Source organism: Amia ocellicauda, chromosome 2 (genome assembly GCF_036373705.1).
Source record: "Amia ocellicauda isolate fAmiCal2 chromosome 2, fAmiCal2.hap1, whole genome shotgun sequence".
Lineage (NCBI taxonomy): Eukaryota > Metazoa > Chordata > Actinopteri > Amiiformes > Amiidae > Amia > Amia ocellicauda.
Genome location: NC_089851.1, coordinates 44,269,357 through 44,292,553, shown reverse-complemented (window position 1 = coordinate 44,292,553; position 23,197 = coordinate 44,269,357). Strand labels below are relative to the sequence as shown.

General features: G+C 40.9%; 1 protein-coding gene across 1 annotated transcript; it reads left to right on the top strand.

Moving 5' to 3' along the window:
* The first annotated feature begins 2,870 nt into the window (after positions 1 to 2,870).
* LOC136771691 (mitochondrial inner membrane m-AAA protease component AFG3L2) lies at positions 2,871 to 21,278 on the top strand. The gene is made up of 17 exons (XM_066724163.1): positions 2,871 to 3,066; positions 4,121 to 4,220; positions 4,582 to 4,659; positions 6,501 to 6,631; positions 7,086 to 7,238; positions 7,826 to 7,900; positions 8,010 to 8,134; positions 11,238 to 11,511; positions 11,683 to 11,820; positions 13,934 to 14,087; positions 15,696 to 15,803; positions 17,282 to 17,407; positions 17,804 to 17,914; positions 18,289 to 18,404; positions 18,697 to 18,897; positions 19,353 to 19,547; positions 19,739 to 21,278. The coding sequence occupies exons 1-17, from the start codon at positions 2,980 to 2,982 to the stop codon at positions 19,979 to 19,981; spliced, it is 2,415 nt and encodes an 804-aa protein (XP_066580260.1). The 5' UTR covers positions 2,871 to 2,979; the 3' UTR covers positions 19,982 to 21,278.
* The last annotated feature ends 1,919 nt before the right edge of the window (positions 21,279 to 23,197 follow it).

The following is a 23,197-nucleotide window of genomic DNA, read 5'->3' as shown; positions in this document are numbered from 1 at the left end:
ATTGAAAATGGGTCATGGATGGTATTCCAGCATGACAATGACCCAAAACACACAGCCAAGGCAACAAAGGAGTGGCTCAAGAAGAAGCACATTAAGGTCCTGGAGTGGCCTAGTCAGTCTCCAGACCTTAATCCCATAGAAAATCTGTGGAGGGAGCTGAAGGTTCGAGTTGCCAAACGTCAGCCTCGAAACCTTAATGACTTGGAGAGGATCTGCAAAGAGGAGTGGGACAAAATCCCTCCTGAGATGTGTGCAAACCTGGTGGCCAACTACAAGAAACATCTGACCTAAGTACTAAGTCGAAGGGGTCAAATACTTATTTCCCTCATTAACATGCAAATCAATGTATAACTTTTCTGAAATGCGTTTTTCTGGATTTTTTTGTTGTTATTCTGTCTCTCACTGTTAAAATACACCTACTATTAAAATTATAGACTCATCATTTCTTTGTCAGTTGGCAAACGTACAAAATCAGCAGAGGATCAAATACTTTTTTCCCTCACTGTATGTACAGGGTATTGGCCACGAATTGCCAGTTTTCATGAATTTTACATTGGCAGGTTTCTCAATCAGCCTCAGTGGGGACCACAACCCAAAATGGCCGAAGGGAACAGAAAAAGGAATAAGAGATTTTTTTTTTTCTGCGATCACTGTGTTTTTGCATCTTTTTCTTGTTTCGTGTAACTGTTTGTTTTCGTCATATTGTCATTCGGCTCACGTCATCCCTTATGAAGAAGGCTTTCACTTTGTTCACAGCAGTATATCTTTTTCCCTTCTTTCTCATGAAGGAACATGGTTCTTCATCTATTTTCTTGGGCAAATCTTTGCAGCCGGTACTTCTTCATTATTTTCCAGTTATAATTTTTGCAATGATCTGCCTTTCTTTTTCATTTGTGGTGTTTTTATATTTATTCCTAATTTCTTCTGTCATAGATGCATGCAACAGCAGGTTTCTTCAAATAGCCAGACTAACTGAATGATTTCTCGGCATTGAGTTAACTTTAGAGCGAGGAGATTTTGTTTATAGCATGAGCTGACACCTCTTCTTATACTTTTCCTTTTTCCATTTTTCTTTCTCGTAAGAGGCCTTAAGCTTCTCCATTTCTTTGCAGAGTTTATTCCTCCTGTGTATTGAAGTTCTCCAACCTTCATTACGTTGCCTAAAATACAGTAAGCAATGTGTCAATCAATAAATCTATCAGTCAGTCAGCCAAAACAATTTAACAATTAAACAATTACAATTTAAAAGGTCACAATTTATATAAACTGTGTATGTATGTTACATACTTACCATGTTACCCTTGTGGGTAATGCATATTGTTACATGGAATTAAGTGTTTTGTTTTTTGATCCTTATATTGTTTTGTAATAACACAAGCCACAAACTTAAGAAGAATGTACCATATCTAAAGAAGTTACAATGCACTTGCATGGTGTTTACTATGTAAATTCACAGGTATTAGACATTACATTACATTACTTTACATTATAACTCTGTAATAACAATGTTCCTGGTAGTAGTTACTGATGCAGTTTCCCCAATATCTTCTTACCATCCTAGGTAAACACCAGTTTGTCACCTGGAAGCAGAGATGGATCATTTCTATGTACGTAATAACGTGTAATCAGTGCTGGGAAATGTATCAGTGTCTGTTTCTCTCTGTTTCTATGTAACAAACCATGGGCTTACTTGGAATGTTATGAAAGGGTTTCTTGGTAGAACTAAACTTAACAGAACTAAACTTCTAACCTTGAGTGCCCTGGCTGCAGGATATCTTCTGGACTAGGAGGAGGAGTGGTCATGCACTAAAAAGATACCCTGACACTGGCGTTGGCCCTGGATTTCTTCCTTGACTCTCTCAATTTTTTCCTTTTGGCTCGCCTCTCTCTCTCTCTCTCACTGCACTCTGATATAGTTTTCTTTTTCCATTCCTCTCTGTCTTTTCTCAATTTTTCTCGCTCACTTTCAAGATAAAGCTGCCTTCTTTCAGGGTCAGCATCCCGGCGTGCCCTGTACCTCCTTTGCCTTTCTGCAGCATTAACTCTCTGTAAAATGCATGCATTCTGTTTTAACAACTATTTAAAACGTATAATGATGAATTCTAACAAATATTGATAGCAGTAATTAACTTGACTCAGTTCTCTACATGTCTGCATGTCCACCCTGTGACAAAATGATAACAGGGTGGACATTTTTAGCTAAAGATGGCCTTTACTCCTCCTGTGGTGAAGAACATGCTAGCACATGGCGATCACTTGAGAAAGAAATTAAGGGACACAAGAAAATGTGCTAATTTAAATAATTTAAAATGCAGTAATCCCAATAAATTGTATTTGATTAGAATTAGATGTGTAGTTAGTAAATTATTATTAAAACGTTTGAAATATTTTGGATTTTGTAAATTATATTTCTAACTGAATGTGATTGAAAATGGTTGGGGACATACCAATTAATCTAGGATGAACTGAAAACAAAGTATTTATTATGCATTTAATTCACCCTGAGGTACATATCATTGACTGTTTATAGAAGATGGAGTTTAACAGTGCATTTAAAATTAGTCATTTAAAATGAGTGTTTTTCCAAATTTACATAAGATATGTAGCACTAAATCATGGGGACACAAAAGGCACCGGATTGTAGGAATGAGTCATCCAATGTTTTTTTGTTTGTTTCGTGTTAGTGTACAACAGCGTGTTCACCCACTTATGCCGAGTCAAGTACCTTGCATTGGGAACTGCAACTCAGTCACTTAAACGCCCCTCGTTTGTGCTGCGGGTGTGACGCAATGACGTACACTGACACTTCCAGAACGGCGTAACAGCGCAGAGAGAACGTCCGCACGTGCGTGTTGTTGATGTGACGCAAGGACGTTCACTGACACGGTCACAATGGCGGAGCAACGCAGGGCCAGCGCTTCGTACAGATTCGTATTTCACACGTTTTAATATCGGAGAATTATAACCGCAATCGACAGGATGGTCCACCGCTATCTGCTCCTGTCTAGGGGCTGTAGGAGTGTATTTAAAAGCTGGCTGTGTCCCAACAACGCCAGAGCCAGACCGGTAAGTTCCTGCACACTATGTCGGGCAATGTTGTTTGTTTAAGGCTATGGTGTAGAAGCACATGAACCTTACTGCCCCTTCTCCCTCCCACTCATTATTATTATTATTTTTAATCTGCTGCAATTAATGCAATTAAATAAGAAACAGGTCGTCTTGCACAGGTAGCAAAGTCCGACTTGTGTCATTGTTAGGTAACACACAGTTACATTTATACTTAAATACTAGAGCATTTGAGGCTGTGAAGCGACTACGCACTTTTCCCTTTCAACGCAATACAGTGTAAAGCATACACACCTGTGCAGCATCCATCCCCTACATCAACCAGTTATAACGAGAATAATCGGAATCGTATTTTTCTAGCAATAATAGTTTATATACTTTTCTCTGTTCATGCTGATGCAGTCAGCCTGCTGCACTGATGTTTGTACTGGTTTTCGCGCTGCGTGTCGCTGGCTCTGCAGTAGTTGATCAAACTCACCCCAAACAGCGTGGTTACACCCCTTGTCTTATTGCCCTTCACCAATGCCACAAAGTCCGACATTGTAATCCATTAAAAAATAAATCCTTGATCTCGATCGAGTGAATTTATTCCACACCATAGTGCGCATTGATCGTTATAACCGGCCCATACCACAAATATTACAAACCTGTTGACTGGTGATTCATAACCAAGCCCCCATTACAGTAGCATCTCACTGCACACCTCGTTGATTGAAATCAGTCTGGCCACATTCAGTTCCAGTTTTCCATTGTGTTTGGAGCCTGAATCTCATTCCCACCCCAGAGGTGCATCTGTATAGACACCCAGAGAAACAGGTTGTGTAGCAGGAGGGCTAAGGAGCAGTCAGCTCTTATTACCTCTGGTGTGTTATCCTCTGCACACAAGCTTATCTCCTGAGGCGACACCTGGGAAAAAGTTTTTTTTCAAATATTAAATTCACAGAAGCTTTGGTATAGGCAGTACAGGTGGCCGTCTTCTTACAGTGGCAAGGTTGTACCTCCAGAGTATGTTTTCATGTACTTTTGCGATGCTTATCTCAGGGTTTCTTTGAAGGTCTCAGTACAAGCAAACAATCATGTAGCAGTGGATAGGAGAGCATTACTGGCTGATGTCATTGGCGTTTATAGGAGACTCTGCTCCCGGCCACCAAAAGGTAAGTCATTGACATTGAGCACAGTCATTGTGTAGGGGGAGGTTTACAAGGGTGGGAGGGCTGTCACCAGAATTTTTCTGAGGATTTGAGAGGAAGCTTTGGGATACTCTTCAGTAATAATAGTTAACTGTTATCTTGATAAGCCCCAGAAACAGATTTGTTATCTCTCTTTATCACTGCACTGTTATATTTGACAATCTAGAGAGGAATGAATTGGAACACCTTCTGTGAAAACGATAGCGTACTTCCGGTATACTCCCTACACAAACTGTTTGCAATTAAATAAACTCAAATGTAAGACAAGTGTCTTAAACAGGGCAGGGATTCTGTGTTAACTGTTTTTTTTTTTTTATCATCCCAGGATTTGAGAAGTATTTTCCTAATGGCAAAGGTCCCAAAAAAAACAATGAATCGACTGGAGTTGCCAATGGATCTAAAGGTATGACAGTTTAGATTTTCTGTTGGAGTGCTGTAGAAGCAGGAATCAACAGGGTTTTTTTTTTTTTTATGATGACGGCCTTCAGAGAGGCAGGTCTTCCTCCGCTCTGAATTTAGACCATCATTTTACATTTATACACATAGTTCAGTCACAACTGCTCCATGTAGACAAAGCAGATTTGAACGGAAACAATGATAATTACCTTCCGCTTTTCATCACACTGAGTTTATTACATCAAGAAGTAATTTGGTATCCAGGACAGAAGTCAGCCTTGCAGATGCTACTGCGGTTTTAAATATTTAGGAATAAATGAACAGGCTAAGACCAATGCAGTTGTCTGTTTTAGTGCTGGTGAGTAATGCGGTCTGCTTGTACTGAGGGATTGTTTTTGTTCTAACTGAGACCTTAATTGCTTAATTAGTTCCTTAATTGAACTAGCAATGCAATATATGGTTCAATTCAGTATTTAAGAGCTCAGTTGGAACAAGAAACAGCAGGGCAGGGGGTATTCCAGGACCGGTTTGGGGATCCAGACTTGAGAATATTAGAGTGATCCACAGGTGTCATGCAACTGGGTAATGGTGTATTCGTTCATGTGTTATCATTCCAATATCTGAGTCCAGAGGTGATAAACCTAGGTCCTGGAGGACCGCAGCCTCGGCTGGTTTTTGTTCCGAAAAGAAGCTTTGTTAAATTATGTAACCCAATAATTGTCTAAATTTTAGATTTTCACATGATTTGTTTGCAAAACTTAAGTTTGATGATTTACTCTGCATTTTCTGTCTCACAAAACATTTCGGTGTCTGCAGAGGAGGGTGAAATTCATCCAGATAATCTCACAGTTTTCCAAGGAAAGATGCAGTTCAAACTTTCATTGTGAACCAGAACCAGCATTGCCTAGAGACCATATTCAGTGTGTCCTGAAATCAAAAGGAACAATATTTTCTGCAGAATTAGGACCATACATCTTAGTCATACGTTTTATCTTGGATGCTACATGTTATTCTATTATGCTGGTTGCTTGGGAACAGTAAATAATTCATAGAGGGGATTGTGCAGAAGTACTGTATGTTGTTCTCCCATTATTCTCTAACAATAACACAGTTGTTATATTTCTGCATATTTTTTTCTCTTCTAAAGAAAAACATTCCCTTTCTTTTAGAATAGGGAAAACTCTTGCATCAGCTACAAATACAATGTCCTAATTGTCATTAACAAGATGGGATGTTTTGGCAATTTGCTTTCAATTCATTTTACCTACCTGATAATTTCTTAATGTATGCTTTTAAATATGTTCTTCTTGCCTCACACAAGCCTCATATAACATCTGTGTACATTGTTTTTCCATGACACACTGTCCTGGACACATCTGACTAAAATATTATACTATTAAGATATATTTGTCATCTGTTTGTGTATTAATTGAATATAGTTCAGTATAATTTCTGAAGGTAAAATTGGTGTCGTCAGAAAAGGTGAATTTTCAAGGAGTTAGAGTGACAGGATGTTCACATAGTAGACGCTGCACAAACTCAGACATGCATTAGTCAGGTTTTGATGGCCCATAATAATACTCCACTTTGCTCCCAGTGTACCTCCCACACAACAATTGCACTTTCTTCAGTATTCACACTCCAAAGAAGAACGTTATTGATCATTCCCTAGAATTCATGATTGCTTTGAAGTTGTTTTTGTTTTATTCTGCTGCTAATCTGCCTACGTTCATTTAAAAAAAAAAAAAAATTGTAACAAAGACAGGCCAACAAGTTGCATTGCAGTTTGGTGCATTAGCTGTTGAAATATTTGGCTGGTACTGAATGGTTTTCTCTGTGTACTTTCAGAAGCCAAGCCTGCCAATGCCAAGAAAACCTCTGGGACTAGTGACGGAGGAGGTGAAGGAGGAGGAGGAGGAGGAGGGGGGAAGAGAGGAGGCAGGAAGGAGGAGCCAAACTGGTGGACTCGCATGCAGAAGGTGAGTGAGGAGCGATCACCCTAATGCTGCACCCAATATCACTGTATTACTGCGGGATATATCAATAATCAGTTCACTATGATTAGGGCCTTAGGTCTTGATCTCTCCCTAAGTGAATGACCTCTGCTTGTCAATTGAATGTGTTTTCATCCTCTGAAATTGACTGAAAGCCAATTCATGAAGTATCAACACTATCTTTTCCTGTGAATGCTTAATAATGCCAGGTAATGTTTAAAGTGCAGAGTCCTCGAGTGAAATTTGTGTTGATGTGATCAGTTTACTTAGATGCAACCGCAAGCTAGATAAAGTAGGTCATTTCAATATACTGAGCAATTGGGGAGATGAGATGTGTAGTTCATGTGTCAGGAGGTGTCAGAGCTTGACAGGTACATGATCTACCAATCAATTTAAGCCTTTGATTTTTTTTTTTTTCTGTCCCCCCCCCTCCTCTCAGGGAGACGTCCCCTGGGATGATCGGGATTTCCGCCTGTATCTCATGGCAGGGGCAGCCTTTTGGGCAGCTGTTGCCTACTACTTTTTCTTCCGGAATTCGGGTAGGGAGGTCACATGGAAGGACTTCATCAACAGCTATCTCACCAAAGGGGTTGTAAGTACTGCATAGCTGCTGTAAGGTCATGCTACTCTGGGATACAGAGATATCCCTCCATTAAGAAAGGTTGTATTAATGCTACCTGTTAGCAGTTACTCTTAACTTCACTAACTGTTCAAGCCTAAAGAATTGTTACACACCAGCTTTGAGTCACAATAATATAACTGGAACCAAAACATGCAATGTACAGGGTATATATTATATTAAAACAATTTGTATGTGTACATTAATATATTTATTACTTGATAGTTAATTAATGCTTCTTAAAATTAAGTGCAGCAGATTCCTGCTAAATGATTTGTGGATGTACCCATAATGCAGTGCACAGCGTACTGATATCAGTTATCTGTGTGGCTGTCTGCATCCAGTCTTCTCTAGTGCACAAGGCTACCAGATACTGCTGTGTTTGTGAATTTTCCTTTTGTGTTTGGTGTTGTGGTGCATAAATTGTGGGTTTGTCGGTTGTTTGGTGAGGCTGTGGGGGAGCAAGGCGCTCTGAGGTGTCTGAAGCAACTGTTTAGTTCTGACGCATGCTACATACCTGATCAAATATTTTAAAAAAAATTTGTTTTGCTCCCCCCCAGGTAGACAGACTAGAAGTGATCAACAAGCGATATGTGAGAGTGATTTTTTCTCCTGGGAAAATGCCGGTTGATGGAGTGAGTAGCTGTTTTAGATTTTTGGTCTATGTTCTTTCATGCCACTCTGTTACAGGAAGGTGTGTTTAGATTTGTTTGTCTGTGCTTCCCCCACACCCTTTTACTATAGCAATACGTCTGGTTCAACATTGGCAGTGTGGACACCTTCGAGAGAAACCTGGAGACCATCCAGCTAGAGATGGGCATCGAAGGGGAGAACCGGCTACCAGTGGTCTACACTGCGGAGAGTGATGGGTAAGCCTTTGTCAGCACTGGCATGGCACCAGAGGCCATTGTGGTGCCCTTCTGTAGTTAAGTTATTTGGCTGATGCCATGTTCAGGTCCAGAGGCCTTCTGGATTTTGTTCAGCCCAGGTCTCATCTACGTAGTAACACAATTGGCCACATGCACTTAACGCTCCAAAAAGTTCTGTAGGTCCTAGATCTCTCAAGTCCACAGCACTTTCTTAAGCAATCAGCTTTGATCAATGAGTTATCTGTTCCTAGATAACTTTCAGGATAAGTTGACAGAAGTCTGTCTGTTTCTGTTCCTCGAAGAAAGCTTGAAGTCCAACTTAGTAAATTACCATAGCAACACATCCTTAACCTTAAACTTGCTCCAGTGCAGGCCAACTTTAAATTAGTCAGACCTGTGCATAAAAACTCAGATATTTGAGGAAGGTGTAGGAAATAATCTTATTTGTCAGGTGTCATTGCTTAAATATTATTTTTTTGAAGTGATCTAACAGTGTTAATCTCATAGGTCACTATGATGGGATAATTTCCTGTTAATTTGGCTAGGTGAATAAACCAATTATATGAGACAGATTAATTAGTACAACATAATACTAAAGTATTATATATTTTAAAAAATAACAGGCAAAATATGACAAAACAGTAGAGAGCTAACCATTCTGATGCAGCAAACTCTGTCCATGTTACAGTTCATTACTTCAAACATGCAGATTTAAATGTTACAATGCTTCCTCTCTGGACTTGGCAGCAGCACTGTTGCATTTATCTGTGAAAATGTCTTTATATTCCTCACAACTTTCCATTGCTAGTCAGGCTGACGAAAGTTGCTCTCTGTTTTGACGTAATCTTCGGTGCAGATCATTGTTTCAGTGCTCCGTAATCCTCCCTTGTGAGGCAGCACAAGCACACGCACGTACCCGGATTTCTAATGTCAGAATCCAGTTAACGAGATACGTTTAGCCTCTATTTGACTTCAAGGAACGGAGCCTGACTTAAATTATCAGATTAACTGAATCCAGATAACGTCTGATTAGCCTGAATTAGTTCAACCAGGTATGAAAACGGGACCCAGGACCGTGTTTGGACCCCACTCCTCTAAATCATCACTCACTGGACACCTCAGACATGGGGACATGCAAGACTAATTAAGTACAACTGGCTCAGTTAAACAGTTTTAATGATCTGGAGAAAGAAAGACAAAAAAATATCGTAAGGCCATGCAGCCCTCCAGGACCGAGGTCGGCCAGTGCTGATTTAGAGAAGGTGTTGAGGAGTGCAGATTCAGGCTGAAGAGGGGGTTCACAGCAGGTAGATTGTGGGTGGTCCTGATGTGACAAGGAAATGTTTTGTTCTATTGAGGAATGATGATGATGACACAACCTTAAGGAGACATGCCCTGCTAAATGACTTTTTAATGTATATTTACATTTTCCTTTCAAAGTAATAATTCTTGCATCAAGCAGCCATTTTTATTAATAATTACATTATTTTAGCCATTTTACATATTTAAACCGTGTGTGTGTCTGTGTATATCTATATCAGTATATGCAGAATACCAATCTTTTCTGCATCCCACATAGAACCAAAAAAGCCTAAAATCTGATAATTTCTCAAACAGAACTTCAAGTCACTGCACAGGCACCATCAGTAAAACAAATTCTCCATATCTGCATGTGTGCTTAAAATGGTATCATCTTTGCACTGCTGCGGAGAGAGGAGTTTTGGAAAAACTGGTCCCCAAGGTTTTGTAGTGCTTGGCGTTATTGATCAGGGTCCCACCAGAGGGTGCAATAACCTCATGGAAAATCTACCATGCAGCTGAAGCGTAGTCTTTCCAATGGACGCTTTACTGGACCAGTCACTCCCTTATAAGGGTAGTTCTGTAAGGTCTTGGAGAGAATTCAAGACTTGCTCGGATCCTCTCAGCCCCCCGCCCCCCTGGGTGTCAGCACAGCAAAGAGTTACACTCAACGCATTGGTTTTCAAAGGCAGTTGTTTGGTGTGTTGTTGTGTTTATGAATTCTTAGTACAAAAATGGGAGGAAACCAGAGCCACTCATCGGGATCTGCGTTTCATGTGGAAGCCTGGGAGCTTCTCAAGAGTTGTTTTGCACACTTGGGTCTTTATAAGGTCACAGCCGAGGGGAGAGGGGGCTGAGGGAGGTTTTTGCTTTGTACAGCTAATACAAAAATGTGTTGAATAAGTTGTTTTTTCTAATCGGCCTGCTGGGGTAGTCTCCAAGCAGGGCAGTCTCACAAATGCACATTAGAATACCTACGTGGAGCTGCTTTTGTGAAACCATTTTTTTTTTTTTTTTTATGTTTTATTTTATAACAGGATTGATTTAATTTTTTTCCCCAGGTTCACCAGATTTTCAGTTCAGTTAACAGCACTACTCCATGACCCACAGCCATTGCTAGGTTTGAAATATTAGAATATCAAACTTCAGCTGAGTTTTATTGCTCTGTTGGGGGTGAATAACCCCCAAAAAACTTGAAAACTGATCCTGCACTGTAAGTATTCAGGGAATGTCTCCGGAGTGTGCTTTAACCAGCCCGTTGCAGTGACTAGGAATGCAGTGGCTTGGAAATGATAGTCTGGGTATTCTGACCTCGTAGGAACACTGTTATGCAAATGCTGTGCATCAGTGAGCTGTGAGTGTACTGTCTTCTCCGGTTTCTAATTCTAACATTGTAATTCTCATTCTAATAGGGTCTGCAGTAGTTTGTCTCTATACAGGCCATCCAGATCGCCACTCTGGGTCAGGGCTCTCTGATTGTGCTCCCAGAGGACCCTACAGAGGCCACAGTTGATCCTCATAAATAGAGGACAATACCATGTTAATGCAGCAGGACCCACAGAGCCCCTGCCAATGGTCTTTTATCCCAAGCTCATAGTTATAAAGATGCTTGATTATTTTTGTATTTCTTGGGCTTTTAGTGAGGTTTCTTTACTTACGGGCTAGGTGGGGGAAGTGATACATTTGAAGGATGATGGTAGTTTTGCCAAAACCGTTAATTTTCCATGTATGTATGTCTGCATTCCTTTTTTCATTTGTAGAAAAAAAGGTGATTAAAGTCTCTCTCCCTCTCTCTGTCCTTCAGCTCCTTCCTGTTGAGCATGCTGCCCACTGTACTGATCATTGGCTTCTTGCTGTACACTCTGCGGAGGGGTCCAGCCGGGGGGGGTCGCACCGGCCGGGGCATGGGAGGCCTCTTCAGCGTGGGGGAGACCACGGCCAAAGTCCTGAGGGACGAGATCGACATCAAGTTCAAGGATGTAGCCGGCTGCGAGGAGGCCAAGATGGAGATCATGGAGTTCGTCAACTTCCTGAAGAACCCAAAGCAGTATCAGGACCTGGGGGCCAAGATCCCGAAGGTGACCAGAGAATAGAGAAACCATAATGCCAAATATTGGCCTCACTTCCAGGTTTCCTGTACACCACTTGGGGCTCCCAAGCCTTTACGCTGCCCTGAAGAATGGAGAGCTTGACGGCCCATTAACATAGCCCAGGCGTGCGTTAATCATTCCTTCTGCTCCTTTCTGCAGGGTGCTATTCTCACAGGACCCCCAGGCACCGGGAAGACACTCCTGGCCAAAGCTACAGCCGGAGAGGCCGACGTGCCTTTCATTACAGTGAATGGCTCGGAGTTCTTGGAGATGTTTGTGGGTGTGGGGCCAGCACGGGTAAGCAGGTCCCTAGCAGACACTTCATTTGACTAATTTATAGAACCTCTAACACACAACTTAAATATATCACGAGCAACACACTTGTATGGGCACAGGTAACGTTTTGTGTTATAGGCTACTTTGTCTAATTTCTAACCTCTGACATTAAACCTATTATAGCTTCTGCAATTGAAAATATTTGTAGGTAGAAGGGTTTCTTTAAAAGGCATGCTCACAGACCTGGTTTATATGAGCATTAGGATTGCAGTGTTTGAAATTCAAAGGCATGAAAACGGTTTCTTGAAACCATACTGGAATATTCTGAACATTTTGGGAAATTGTGCCTTAAACAATTTACGTTGGCGGTCCACATTACAGCTTTTCTTTGTCATGTAAGCACTTTTCAGAATGTGTCTGACCTTAATATTTTCTTGTAATGTCCTGTACTGTATCTGCACAAGTGCACTGAGAGGAATTTGATGTTATTTCTTTCTTTCTGTGTATCTCAGATACTTCAAATGGATTGACAAAAGGATGAGAATGTTGTTGTTTTTAATCGGTTTACTGAATATATTCGTTTTCAAAAAACGTTACCTCATGTAAGCACACTGAATGATGGTGTTTTATTGCTATCCACAAAGCGTACAAATCCATAAATTTCAGCATACTTTCGGTTTAGGCTTGATTATTTCAAGTGCCATAACAGTGCATATGAATTGCATTGCTCTTTAGTACACACACACAGTATGTAAAAGGGGGGAAATGCTGAAACAGACTATATATAAAGCTCTGGAAAAAATTGAGACCACTGCAAATTTCTTAAATCAGCATCTCTCCATGTATGGCAGCCATTCCATTCCATTCATATTTTTATTTGGAATTTGAGAGAAATGTCCGTAGTTTATAGAATAAAACAAAAATGTTAATTTTACCCAAACCAGAGAAACTGATAATTTTGCTGTGGTCTTTTATTTTTTTCCAGAGCTGTGTATATATATATATATATATATATATATATATATATATATATAGTAACAATTGAAGGCTCTTGGCAGTGATGATATTCGATGTTGTTTTGTTCTGCTCATTGGGATTTTAAATGGTATTGTGTTGCGTAGCCCATACTTGTTTGAAGCTGCAGTTATAAAGTCAAGCAAAGAGGTAGATGTTTTTATGGCTTCAGTGGATCTCCTCCAGGCTTGGAATCGCAGAGAGAGGGACTCCGGTGATGTAATTGTATTATTTCTTATTCTACAAGTTTCTGATTTCCAACTTGAAAGAGCACATCATGTATGGCATTGGCTATAGAAATGTTTCACTTCAACAGCAAAGCTCTTGCACTGGCATCAGAAAGGCAGCCAACCATTTAAGAGCTATCACAGAGAGAGCAACTGTTTAGCTGGCTAATTGAGAACTTGCCCAGTCAGCACACTGCGATTGGAATGGCTGATAGGGGGTGACACAAAGGCCTCGGCCATAGAGAGAACTGTGGTACAGCAGGCCCAACAATGGCCAGGAATAGACCCAGCTTAGTGAGTGCTCACAAGCATAATTCGTAGGGTTGACATGGACATTAAAGGAAGCTGGTGGATTGTTTGTTTATTTGATGCCTCAGTGGAAGAGTACACTCTCCAGTGGTCCTGGGTTTCCCCAGTGCACATCTATCGCAGGTGAATACTGCTTACCTATCCTATATACCAGTGTCTCTGAGCCCTGCTGCTGCTGCTGCTGCTGGGGCCCCACTGTCCTGCTGGGTTTTGTTCCGTCCGAGCTCCCAGGTCCTTCATTGAAACCTGAACTTTTAATTTGCTCAATTTGACATTTTGAGAATGAAAGAGCCTCATCTATACTGCCCCCCCAGCTGTTTGAAATAATTAAAAAGCTCTGATTTAACCAAATTATTGCTTCAGTTCATGGGTTCAGTTAAGTAACTGAGAGGTGAGCTGAGCTGAAGCAGGACTGCAGGCCCCCAGGACCAGGGCTGAGGACTGCTCTACACCAATACAGACTTCAGAGGGATTTAGATTCTGGATTGGCCTGCTCAAAAAGTTGCGCACCAGCAACCTCAGGACTTTTCAGAGCTCAACAGAAGTGCCCGAGTTCTCCTAAAAGGTGATTTTCCCCATCTTAGGTGCGCGACCTGTTTGTTATGGCACGCAAGAACGCTCCGTGTATCCTGTTTATCGACGAGATCGACGCCGTGGGCCGAAAGAGGGGCCGGGGGAACTTCGGAGGCCAGAGCGAGCAGGAGAACACCCTGAACCAGCTGCTGGTGGAGATGGACGGTGAGTGAGACTCCCATTAAGGGTGCGATGCCATTAGGCTTGTGCAGGACTACATTAAAATAAGTTTTTACATAAACGTTAACCATGACGTATGTTTAAAGATAAGGGTAATTTTTTAAAAAGCACTTTCATTTCAGAAATGATCGAACAACTCTATCTTTAAAATAAATGCAAAACACAACAATTTCAGTGTTCAGGTGGCATCTTGTGGGAGGGGTGCAGCACTGTAGTACAGAGGGAGTGTTTCCAATTCCCCTCCCCAACTGATGCACACTTCTTGACTAAGCGTACGCCACAGTTAAAGCTAACTTCCTTGCAAGTGATTCACCCATCCATCAAGGCCCTATGCTTTACAACACAGCCAAAGAGGCTCTTTAAGTAACTGCAGATGATGGTATGAAATGAATTTATCATACTCCATTTTAGGACTGTGATTCAACAATAATTTTCTGAGATTTCCTGTGATAGAAAAAACATGGAAACATATGACTTAATTTGATGAATTTGCGATCTCCTTTTATCTGGTTCAGAACAATTAGTTTGAGTCTTGCTTGCCTGCATAACTCTGCACAGACTATATAGACAGGTCCTCGTAGGCATATATGCAGCTTTGCCTAATTCTTGTTCCACATTGATATTCTGGAATGCAGGCTGCAGAATTCTATTTACAAAAAACACACCAGTAGCCCAGGATTCCAGGCCATTCCAGAGGGGCTCGATTTTATACTGCTACTGGAAACCACTAACCACTGTCCTCTTGCTACACTGACTAGATTCCTGTTGGCAAACATTAGGCCAGTCCTGCCAACCCTGGTCCAGGAGACCCCCACATCCAGTTAGTTTTAAAATTCGCCCTAAATCAACAGTTTTTCAAAAGACTGGGAAAAACATGGTGGTTATGAATTAATGCGGCAAGTTCTGTTCAGGCAACTATGTTTTTTCAGGGCTGAAGGTTCTTCAGAAGTTTTATCCAAAAGATCTTGACTTTAAAAAATAAAATGACTGCTTAAATGATTTTGGTAAGATTTCAGTCTTTATAAACTGATGTAAGAGAGCTCCAGTATCTTCAGGACTGGTCCTCTGTGGGACCCACGCTGGACACCCCTGATTGACAGTGTAGGATGAACACATGCCTTAGTTTTATCCTGAAATGCTGCAGTTTTAGCTTGTGCTGCCATTCAACTTTTCTCAACTGAACAAATTCTCAGTCATGGAAACCATCAGGAGAGCAGCTTGAGACACAGAAACGTCAGCTCCGCTCTTTCAATCCCAGGAAAGGATCTCCTTTATATATTCTCAGCTGTCTGACTAATTCTTACCTCTGTAACTGACAATTTATGAATACAAATTTCAGTTGAAGCACTTGAAACATTTGCAAGTTTCCCCTACAACTTGATTAGACCATCTATGAAGGAGTAGCTCTGGGTCCAGGTTTTAATAATTTTCCATTGATTTTAGGCACTGTAGTGAAACATATAAGAGCTGAGGTTTTATTATTGGGGCTTTGATGCAATCCCTTCTGTTTCCTGATTTTGCTGACTTCACCCTGTTCCGAGCTTAATTACTAATCAGTCTTGTTGTCGCTATAAACCACTCTTTTCTCTGCAGGATTTAACACCACAACAAATGTGGTAGTGCTGGCTGGAACAAACAGGCCAGACATCCTGGATCCTGCACTGATGAGACCTGGACGCTTTGACAGACAGATATATATTGGTAAAAAGTGTAGTAGTACTGTTTGTTTTAATAGTTTAAAGCATTACTTATGTTATTTCTTTCTTTCTGTGTATCTCAGAAACTTTAAATGGATTGACAAAAGGATGAGAATGTTGTTGTTTTTTAATCGGTTTACTGAATATATTATATTTTCAAAAAATGTTACCTCATGTAAGCACACTGAATGATGGTGTTTTATTGCTATCCACAAAGCGTACAAATCCATAAATTTCAACATACTTTCGGTTTACGCTTGATTATTTCAAGTGCCATAACATAGTGCATATGAATTGCATTGCTCTTTAGTACACACACAGTATTTAAAAGGGGGGAAATGCTGAAACAGACTATATATAAAGCTCTGGAAAAAATTGAGACCACTGCAAATTTCTTAAATCAGCATCTCTCCATGTATGGCAGCCATTCCATTCCATTCATATTTTTATTTGCAATTTGAGAGAAATGTCCGTAGTTTATAGAATAAAACAAAAATGTTAATTTCACCCAAACCAGAGAAACTGATAATTTTGCTGTGGTCTTTTATTTTTTTCCATATATATATATATAGTAACAATTGAAGGCTCTTGGCAGTGATGATATTCAGTGTTGTTTTGTTCTGCTCATTGGGATTATAAATGGTATTTTGTTGCGTAGCCCATACTTGTTTGAAGCTGCAGTTATAAAGTCAAGCAATGAGGTAGATGTTTTTATGGCTTCAGTGGATCTCCTCCAGGCTTGAAGTTCTAAGGCTGCCAGGTTTAGCTTTTTGTCCCTTTACCTTCTCATTTAAATGTCTCCTTTGTTGGGGGAAAGAAGTGAATACCCAGCAGCAAAGTTTAGTGTCCTGCTGTTCCCTGCTGTTATGGGCTCTGTATTCCACAGCTGCAGCTATAGAAAACTTTTTTTTATGCACCTATGAATAATCCTCCCAGGTTTTCCATTCCTGTTCTTGCGTGTTGTGCCCAATTTAACAATAGGTGTCTCCACACACAGGCTGGATGCATTCATTTATTTTTTTAGCACGTCTACCTTTGAATATGTCTGTATAGAGACAGAAACAGCACAAGCAGTTTTTGTTTTTGTTTTTTTATCAGAGAGCTCAGAAATGCCTTGGAGTGTTCATTTAGCTTTGTATTCATTTCTATCTTTAGTTTATTGAGCTTGGTTTTGCTTAACAGCAACAACCAGATGGAAAATAAGCAATGTGCTAACAGTATAGTGCATTTGGACAAATGCATCTTAATTTTTTTTTAAATAATAATAATATTTATTTCTTAGCAGAAGCCCAAAGTGCAATAATACAGTGCAGTTCAAGGCATAATCCATTTTACAAATAAAAAATTTACACAAGTGTATATGAGCTAGATAGGTAAACAATACATAAGGTTTTACATCCTGGATTGTAAAAGCTGATAAATAAATAATCTTACAGATATAAATGCTATAGGTTGCCACAATTTTTTTTTTCCTTCCATCAGGGCATCCTGATATCAAAGGCAGGGCTTCCATTTTCAAAGTTCATCTCCGGCCCCTAAAGCTGGAACCAACCCTGGACAAGGAAGGCCTCGCCCGGAAAATGGCAGCCTTAACTCCAGGTTTCTCAGGTGAGGGTGAGGAGAAATCTGGAATCATTCTTGGGGGGTTTGGTCCCATTGTATAGGTCTATGCCATGCATTTTCTCCTCTGTGTGTATGTGTGTCAGTGTCAGTGTCATCACCAGCCTTTGCCTTTGTCTGCTGGATCCAAACCAATAGATTATCTTACTGTGAGCTCCAGTTAGAATGAAAGCCAGTAGATACTGTGGCCTTTAATCATTTGGTTGTGGGACCCCTGCGCCATCATTACCATCTGCAATCTCAGAGTTGAAAGCATCAGTATGACAGTACACCCATTTCTGGTGCAACATTGCGTTAGGAAATGCTTATATTCTTCTAGCATTGTGAAAGTTTTCTTTATATGTACTTTGTGCTAATCAGTGTGTTTTTCCCCCTCTCTGACAGGCGCAGACATCGCTAACATCTGTAACGAAGCGGCGCTCATCGCTGCAAGGCATCTCTCGGATGCAATCAACCAGAAGCACTTTGAGCAGGCCATCGAGCGTGTCATAGGAGGTGCGTGCCTTTCGGTTCCTGGTCTACACCACTGACCTTTTACACTCGAGATCTCGTGTTCGTGTTCGCTGTTATGCACCTCAGTTGCAGAATTGAGAAGACTTGGGGTGATCTTTTCAAAATATGTTGTACAGACACATCTCTCATACACTGAACTGGCCTTCAATCTAAATTGAGGAAATAAAATAGCTTAAACCAAAAAATAAATAAACAAAAGCATTCTGAATGTTTTGTTTTGTATTATTATAGTCACCAATAAGCACTTGAGTGAGGAACGAACAAGAACCATTTGATGTTCCTGTCCCTGTTTTTTTGCTGAGATTATTGTTATTTATAACATATTATAATATTGTAATTTTTTTATGGGTTGCCAGGTCTGGAGAAGAAGACCCAGGTCCTGCAGCCTGAGGAGAAGAAGACTGTGGCCTACCATGAGGCAGGACACGCCATCGCCGGCTGGTTCTTGGAGCACGCCGACCCTCTGTTAAAGGTACTGGAATGGCTCCCGTGAGATGCATGGCTGTCAGATATTAAGAGAAACAATGGACTGATATTCTAAATGTTTCCTTACTAGAATTTGGAATTTATTGATTTAGTGATTCAATTTTAAAGTATTCAAATTATTGCTCACTTATGATATATTGTTTTAAAATAAAATAAAACAATTAAATTAAAGTCATAAAGTCATAATCAGCCGTCTTTAAACATTCTGCGTTTCTTAAAGCAGAAGCCGACCCCACAGTGCATGGCCGAAGGCTGAGGAGTCTGATTTGTATTGGCAGGTTTCCATCATCCCCCGAGGGAAGGGCTTGGGTTACGCCCAGTATCTGCCCAAAGAGCAGTACCTGTACACCAAGGAGCAGCTGCTGGACCGCATGTGCATGATGCTGGGAGGGAGAGTGGCGGAGGAGATCTTCTTTGGGCGGATCACCACGGGGGCCCAAGACGACCTGCGCAAGGTCACCCAGAGTGCCTATGCACAGGTCTGCACACTCCCTCCTGCTCAGCAGGGCTGTCATGTCCTCTCTGTCTGCGTGCTTCAGTCTGTGTACAGCGATACAGAAAATGGAGACATGGGAAATGTTGGCCTTTAATGAATAAATAAAAACATGGAGGGCCAAACTGCATCTTTGTAAATATGGTGCTGTTTCTCCTCTGATTGTTCTCTGTTTTTGTGCCTTGGATGAGAGTTTCTTGTCAGTCCTGAGCTCCCAGTGGCTGTCTTAGGTTGGGATGTTTGTTTTATGTGTGCTAAAGACACAATAACCACACATTGTAATGATGAACATGGAGGATAAGCACTGACATCAGGGTTTCATGTATTCTGTTTTTTGTTTTTGAAAATTAGATCAGGGGTTTATTTTAGGCCTTTAATCTGGAAGGTCATTTGTTTTTCTCGAAGCCATCTCACGGCTCCCACTCCCCCCTGTTCCTGCAGATTGTCCAGTTTGGGATGAATGAGAAGGTGGGCCAGGTGTCCTTCGACATCCCCCGGCAAGGGGAGATGGTGCTGGAGAAGCCCTACAGCGAGGCCACCGCCTGGCTCATTGACTCCGAGGTGCGCTGCCTCATCAACGAGGCCTATGAGCGCACGCATAAGCTCCTGTCGGAGAAGAAAGCCGAGGTTGAAAAGGTGAGACTTGGAGATGAACTGGTGAAACCTTTCTGAAGGGTGCAGTGGAGATCTGTGTAGCTATATCAATATGAACGGTTTGGAAAACACTTTTGGGATAAAAACAGTTCTCGGAACAGGACTGTGGAGCCAAAAATGTTTTATTAAAAAAAAAAAAAAGAAACCTATACTCACATAGAATTTAATTTCAGGTTGCACTACAGCTGTTGGAAAAAGAGGTGATTGACAAGCATGACATGGTGGAGCTGCTAGGCCCCAGACCCTTTGCAGAGAAGTCGACATACGAAGAGTTTGTGGAAGGGACTGGCGGTCTGGATGAGGACACCACTCTCCCAGAGGGGCTGAAAGACTGGAACAGAGACAGAGCGAAGGACAAGGAAGAGAGCACGGACGAACAGATTGCCAGGCAGATTACGGGAGGAATGCCCTTCTGAGAGGTGCTACTTCTCTCTCCCGGGTTCAACCTAGAGAATCCAGGTCCAGAACTCTGGCTCTTACTTGTGGCAAGGTGCTTTTGAAAAAGGAGCAGGAAACATAGGCTACCATTTCTTGCTGTCTGATCACTGTTCATCTATCCAGACAAGGAACGTAAAGAGGGGGAAAAAAAACATTTGAGAAGATCTTTGCAATCTCACACTTGATTCTGCTTCTGTGAAGTGGAGAGGAATGTCGACCGCAACAGAATAAAGCAAAATCTAACAAACAAGCGGATGTAAGCAACGGGAAGATTTTAATTAATTTAAAGTGCATCACATAGTGTGCCATCAAGCTGTCTTGTGTGCTTTCACATTGGTAATTATTGATGGTGTGTTGCTTTATGTGCCAGCTCTTCTGAGGAGTGGGAGGGGCTACATCCCAAAGGAAATAGTTTTCATGTTCTGTAGGGGGTGGAAAAAGAAAAGGGGGAAAAAAATGTATAGCACCTCACATTGAACACGCAGTATTGATCTGGCATTATACTCTGGCAGTATCCTTGCTTGTAAACCTTTGCCCCATTGCAAAGTGTGATCATAGATTTCTTCAAGCGAACCCCAGAAAACTGCAGGGGCTAGGGGGCCCTCACCTCCTTCAGGGAACTTTAGTTTTTCGCACTTAAGCGGAGGTGGTGTGGGACGCTGGGAATTATAAAGGTGCTGGGCGAAGAAGAGGTTTTACAAGAGCACCCAACACTGGTGTCACTGGTGCCACCCAGTATTAATTTTGTTTGTTTTATTGCAACAAAGAGCCCTGTATCCCCCAGGGGCTGTCCCAAATACTCAAGCACGCTGTGGGCCATTTTCAGCTGACAGTCGGCTTCCAATCCACAGCAACTGCTCATACCACAGGCTCTTAACGCACCAGCTGTCAGGCTCTCGGCTGCAGCCTAAATGTTGGCACTGAACTAAGAAGACCAGTCTTATTTGTACAAAACTTTCTCCCACCTGTCTTTTCTTACGGTACGCAAAGCAAACTCACTATTTGGGCAGAATTGGCAGAGTGACTTGATGTTAATCATTTTAGGGATTTTAGGGATGTGATCTATTTTTTTTTTCTATTCTTTTGTGATTGATCTAAAACAAACAAATCTATATGGATTGGAATTCGTTTGCATTTTATTTCTGTTTGTCTGTTTTTTTGCAAGTGGACGTCCACGAAGGGTAATGTAAAATACACTGTAAATGTACTTCTGTTCACCGTGTCAATGTTTTTTCAAAGCGCTGTAAAAGAGGACAAATATATATTTAAAAAGGACTTGTTTGGAGGTGGTTTCATTTGGACATTGGTCTGCGACATCTCATTGTGTCATTATACATGATTCTTGTATTCCTGGGCCTTGGAATGTGTATATGTTTTACAAGCAGACTTTTTCAACAAAATCAATATATAATGTGCTCTGACGTGAGGAGCACTCGGACCACTGGGCCAGTGTATAGCAGTTGAATCCTAGCAGCTGTTGTCAATGACGAGGGGGATTTTGTTCCTTATGGTGGAATGCAGGGCTTTTCAGGCAGGGGGCAGAGGGAATGTGCAAAGCCATTTGCAATGAAGAAAAACTCAAATATAATCGGAGGACTTATATGTGACCTGCAATCCCCGTATCGGCCTTTTCAACCTTACAGCTCAGGACAATGTTACGATCTCCTACATTGGTCCTTGCAGACATCCCTGATTTATAATTGTACTTCCTGCAAAACTAATAAGGTTCCATAAGCGTAACACTGACTGCTGTTTTAGCGCATACAAATCGACCCTGCTTGGTCGTAGTGGATTTCACCCTCATATGGAGTCAACTAGAGCCCGACTGATACAGGTTTTTTGGGTCCAATACCAATAATTGGGAAGCTAAATTTCCTGATTTACCGATTATATCCACCAATATATCCACCAAAACAGGATCCCTCAAACCCCTGCTTGTCAGAGAGAAATTGTCACACATGCACCGAAGGCAGGATTTTTACATTTTACATAATTAACATTAAATAACCACAAATCAAACATTCAAAAATAAATTAGAATAAGGAAGAATAAAGGAAAAATATACATGTTCTATACATTAGAACAAAGACCAAGGTATATGAGCAATTTCACACATAAATAGAGAAATGTGCATGTTCTATACATTAGAGCAAATACTATGATCGTGTTCAATGCTGGTCTAGATTATATTAGCATTTTACACGCATCAGGTTCTCTCGGGTTCACAAGAAGTCCTCAGTGCTCAGTACTGCCTGTATGTAAAAATGTATTTAAAAATGCCTTCGAAAGTGTAACTTATTTAATACATATGTTAAATGTATTGCAATTTGAATCGCAGCCAAAACACGATGTAGGATTTGAAATAGTTTTATAAATATTATGTATAGTTTCGTTTTTATCCAACATTGTCAGATAGATGCGTTTTTTACTCATTTTCTTTAGATGTTTTATGAGATCTGAGCATGCTTGTCATTTGGATATCCAGTCAGCATCTTCAGCAAACATTTACTGTTTTTCTTTATTTTAATTCCTATTGTGAATTTTGAAAAGCGATTTAAATAACTTTTAAGTAAAAATGAAGGATTTTATGGTAATTTGAAAAAGAATTTAGCCAATAGTTTGAGAAAATATATTGGTGTATTATCAGTGGAATATGTGGTGATACAGATATTTCTGTAAAAGGCCTATATCAGCTGATAATATCGGTGCTCCGATGTATCTGTCAGGTCCTAGTCATGATAATGGGTCAAATCTACAATCTAACTACAGAGGTTCGCAAGTCAGTTTATTTATCAGAGCTAAAGACATTTTTAAATCAGGGTGGGCCGACTTCAAGGGGTCTAAGGATGGCCGACTTGTACATTGAATCAGTGAATTTGGCTGCAGCCATGTGCCTGTAAGGGCCAGGACAAGCCCACTGACCACTCGCCTTCAACCTGAGGCCTTAGATCCACGATAACACTGCAGCTCAGCTGAATGGATACGCAAAATAAAGGGGGTTTCTGAAGTCCTTGGAAAGTCCAGAATTTAACTCCTCAGCTGTAGCAAAACTCAGTGTTGGAAGGAGGAGGTGTGACTGCATGAGGAGACCAAAACCTTACACATTACAATGTATGTGGGTGTGAATTATTGCTGTGGTTTAACCAAAAGGGGGAAAGCAGAATAAAGAAAGGAAGAGGAAAGGATGGATTCAT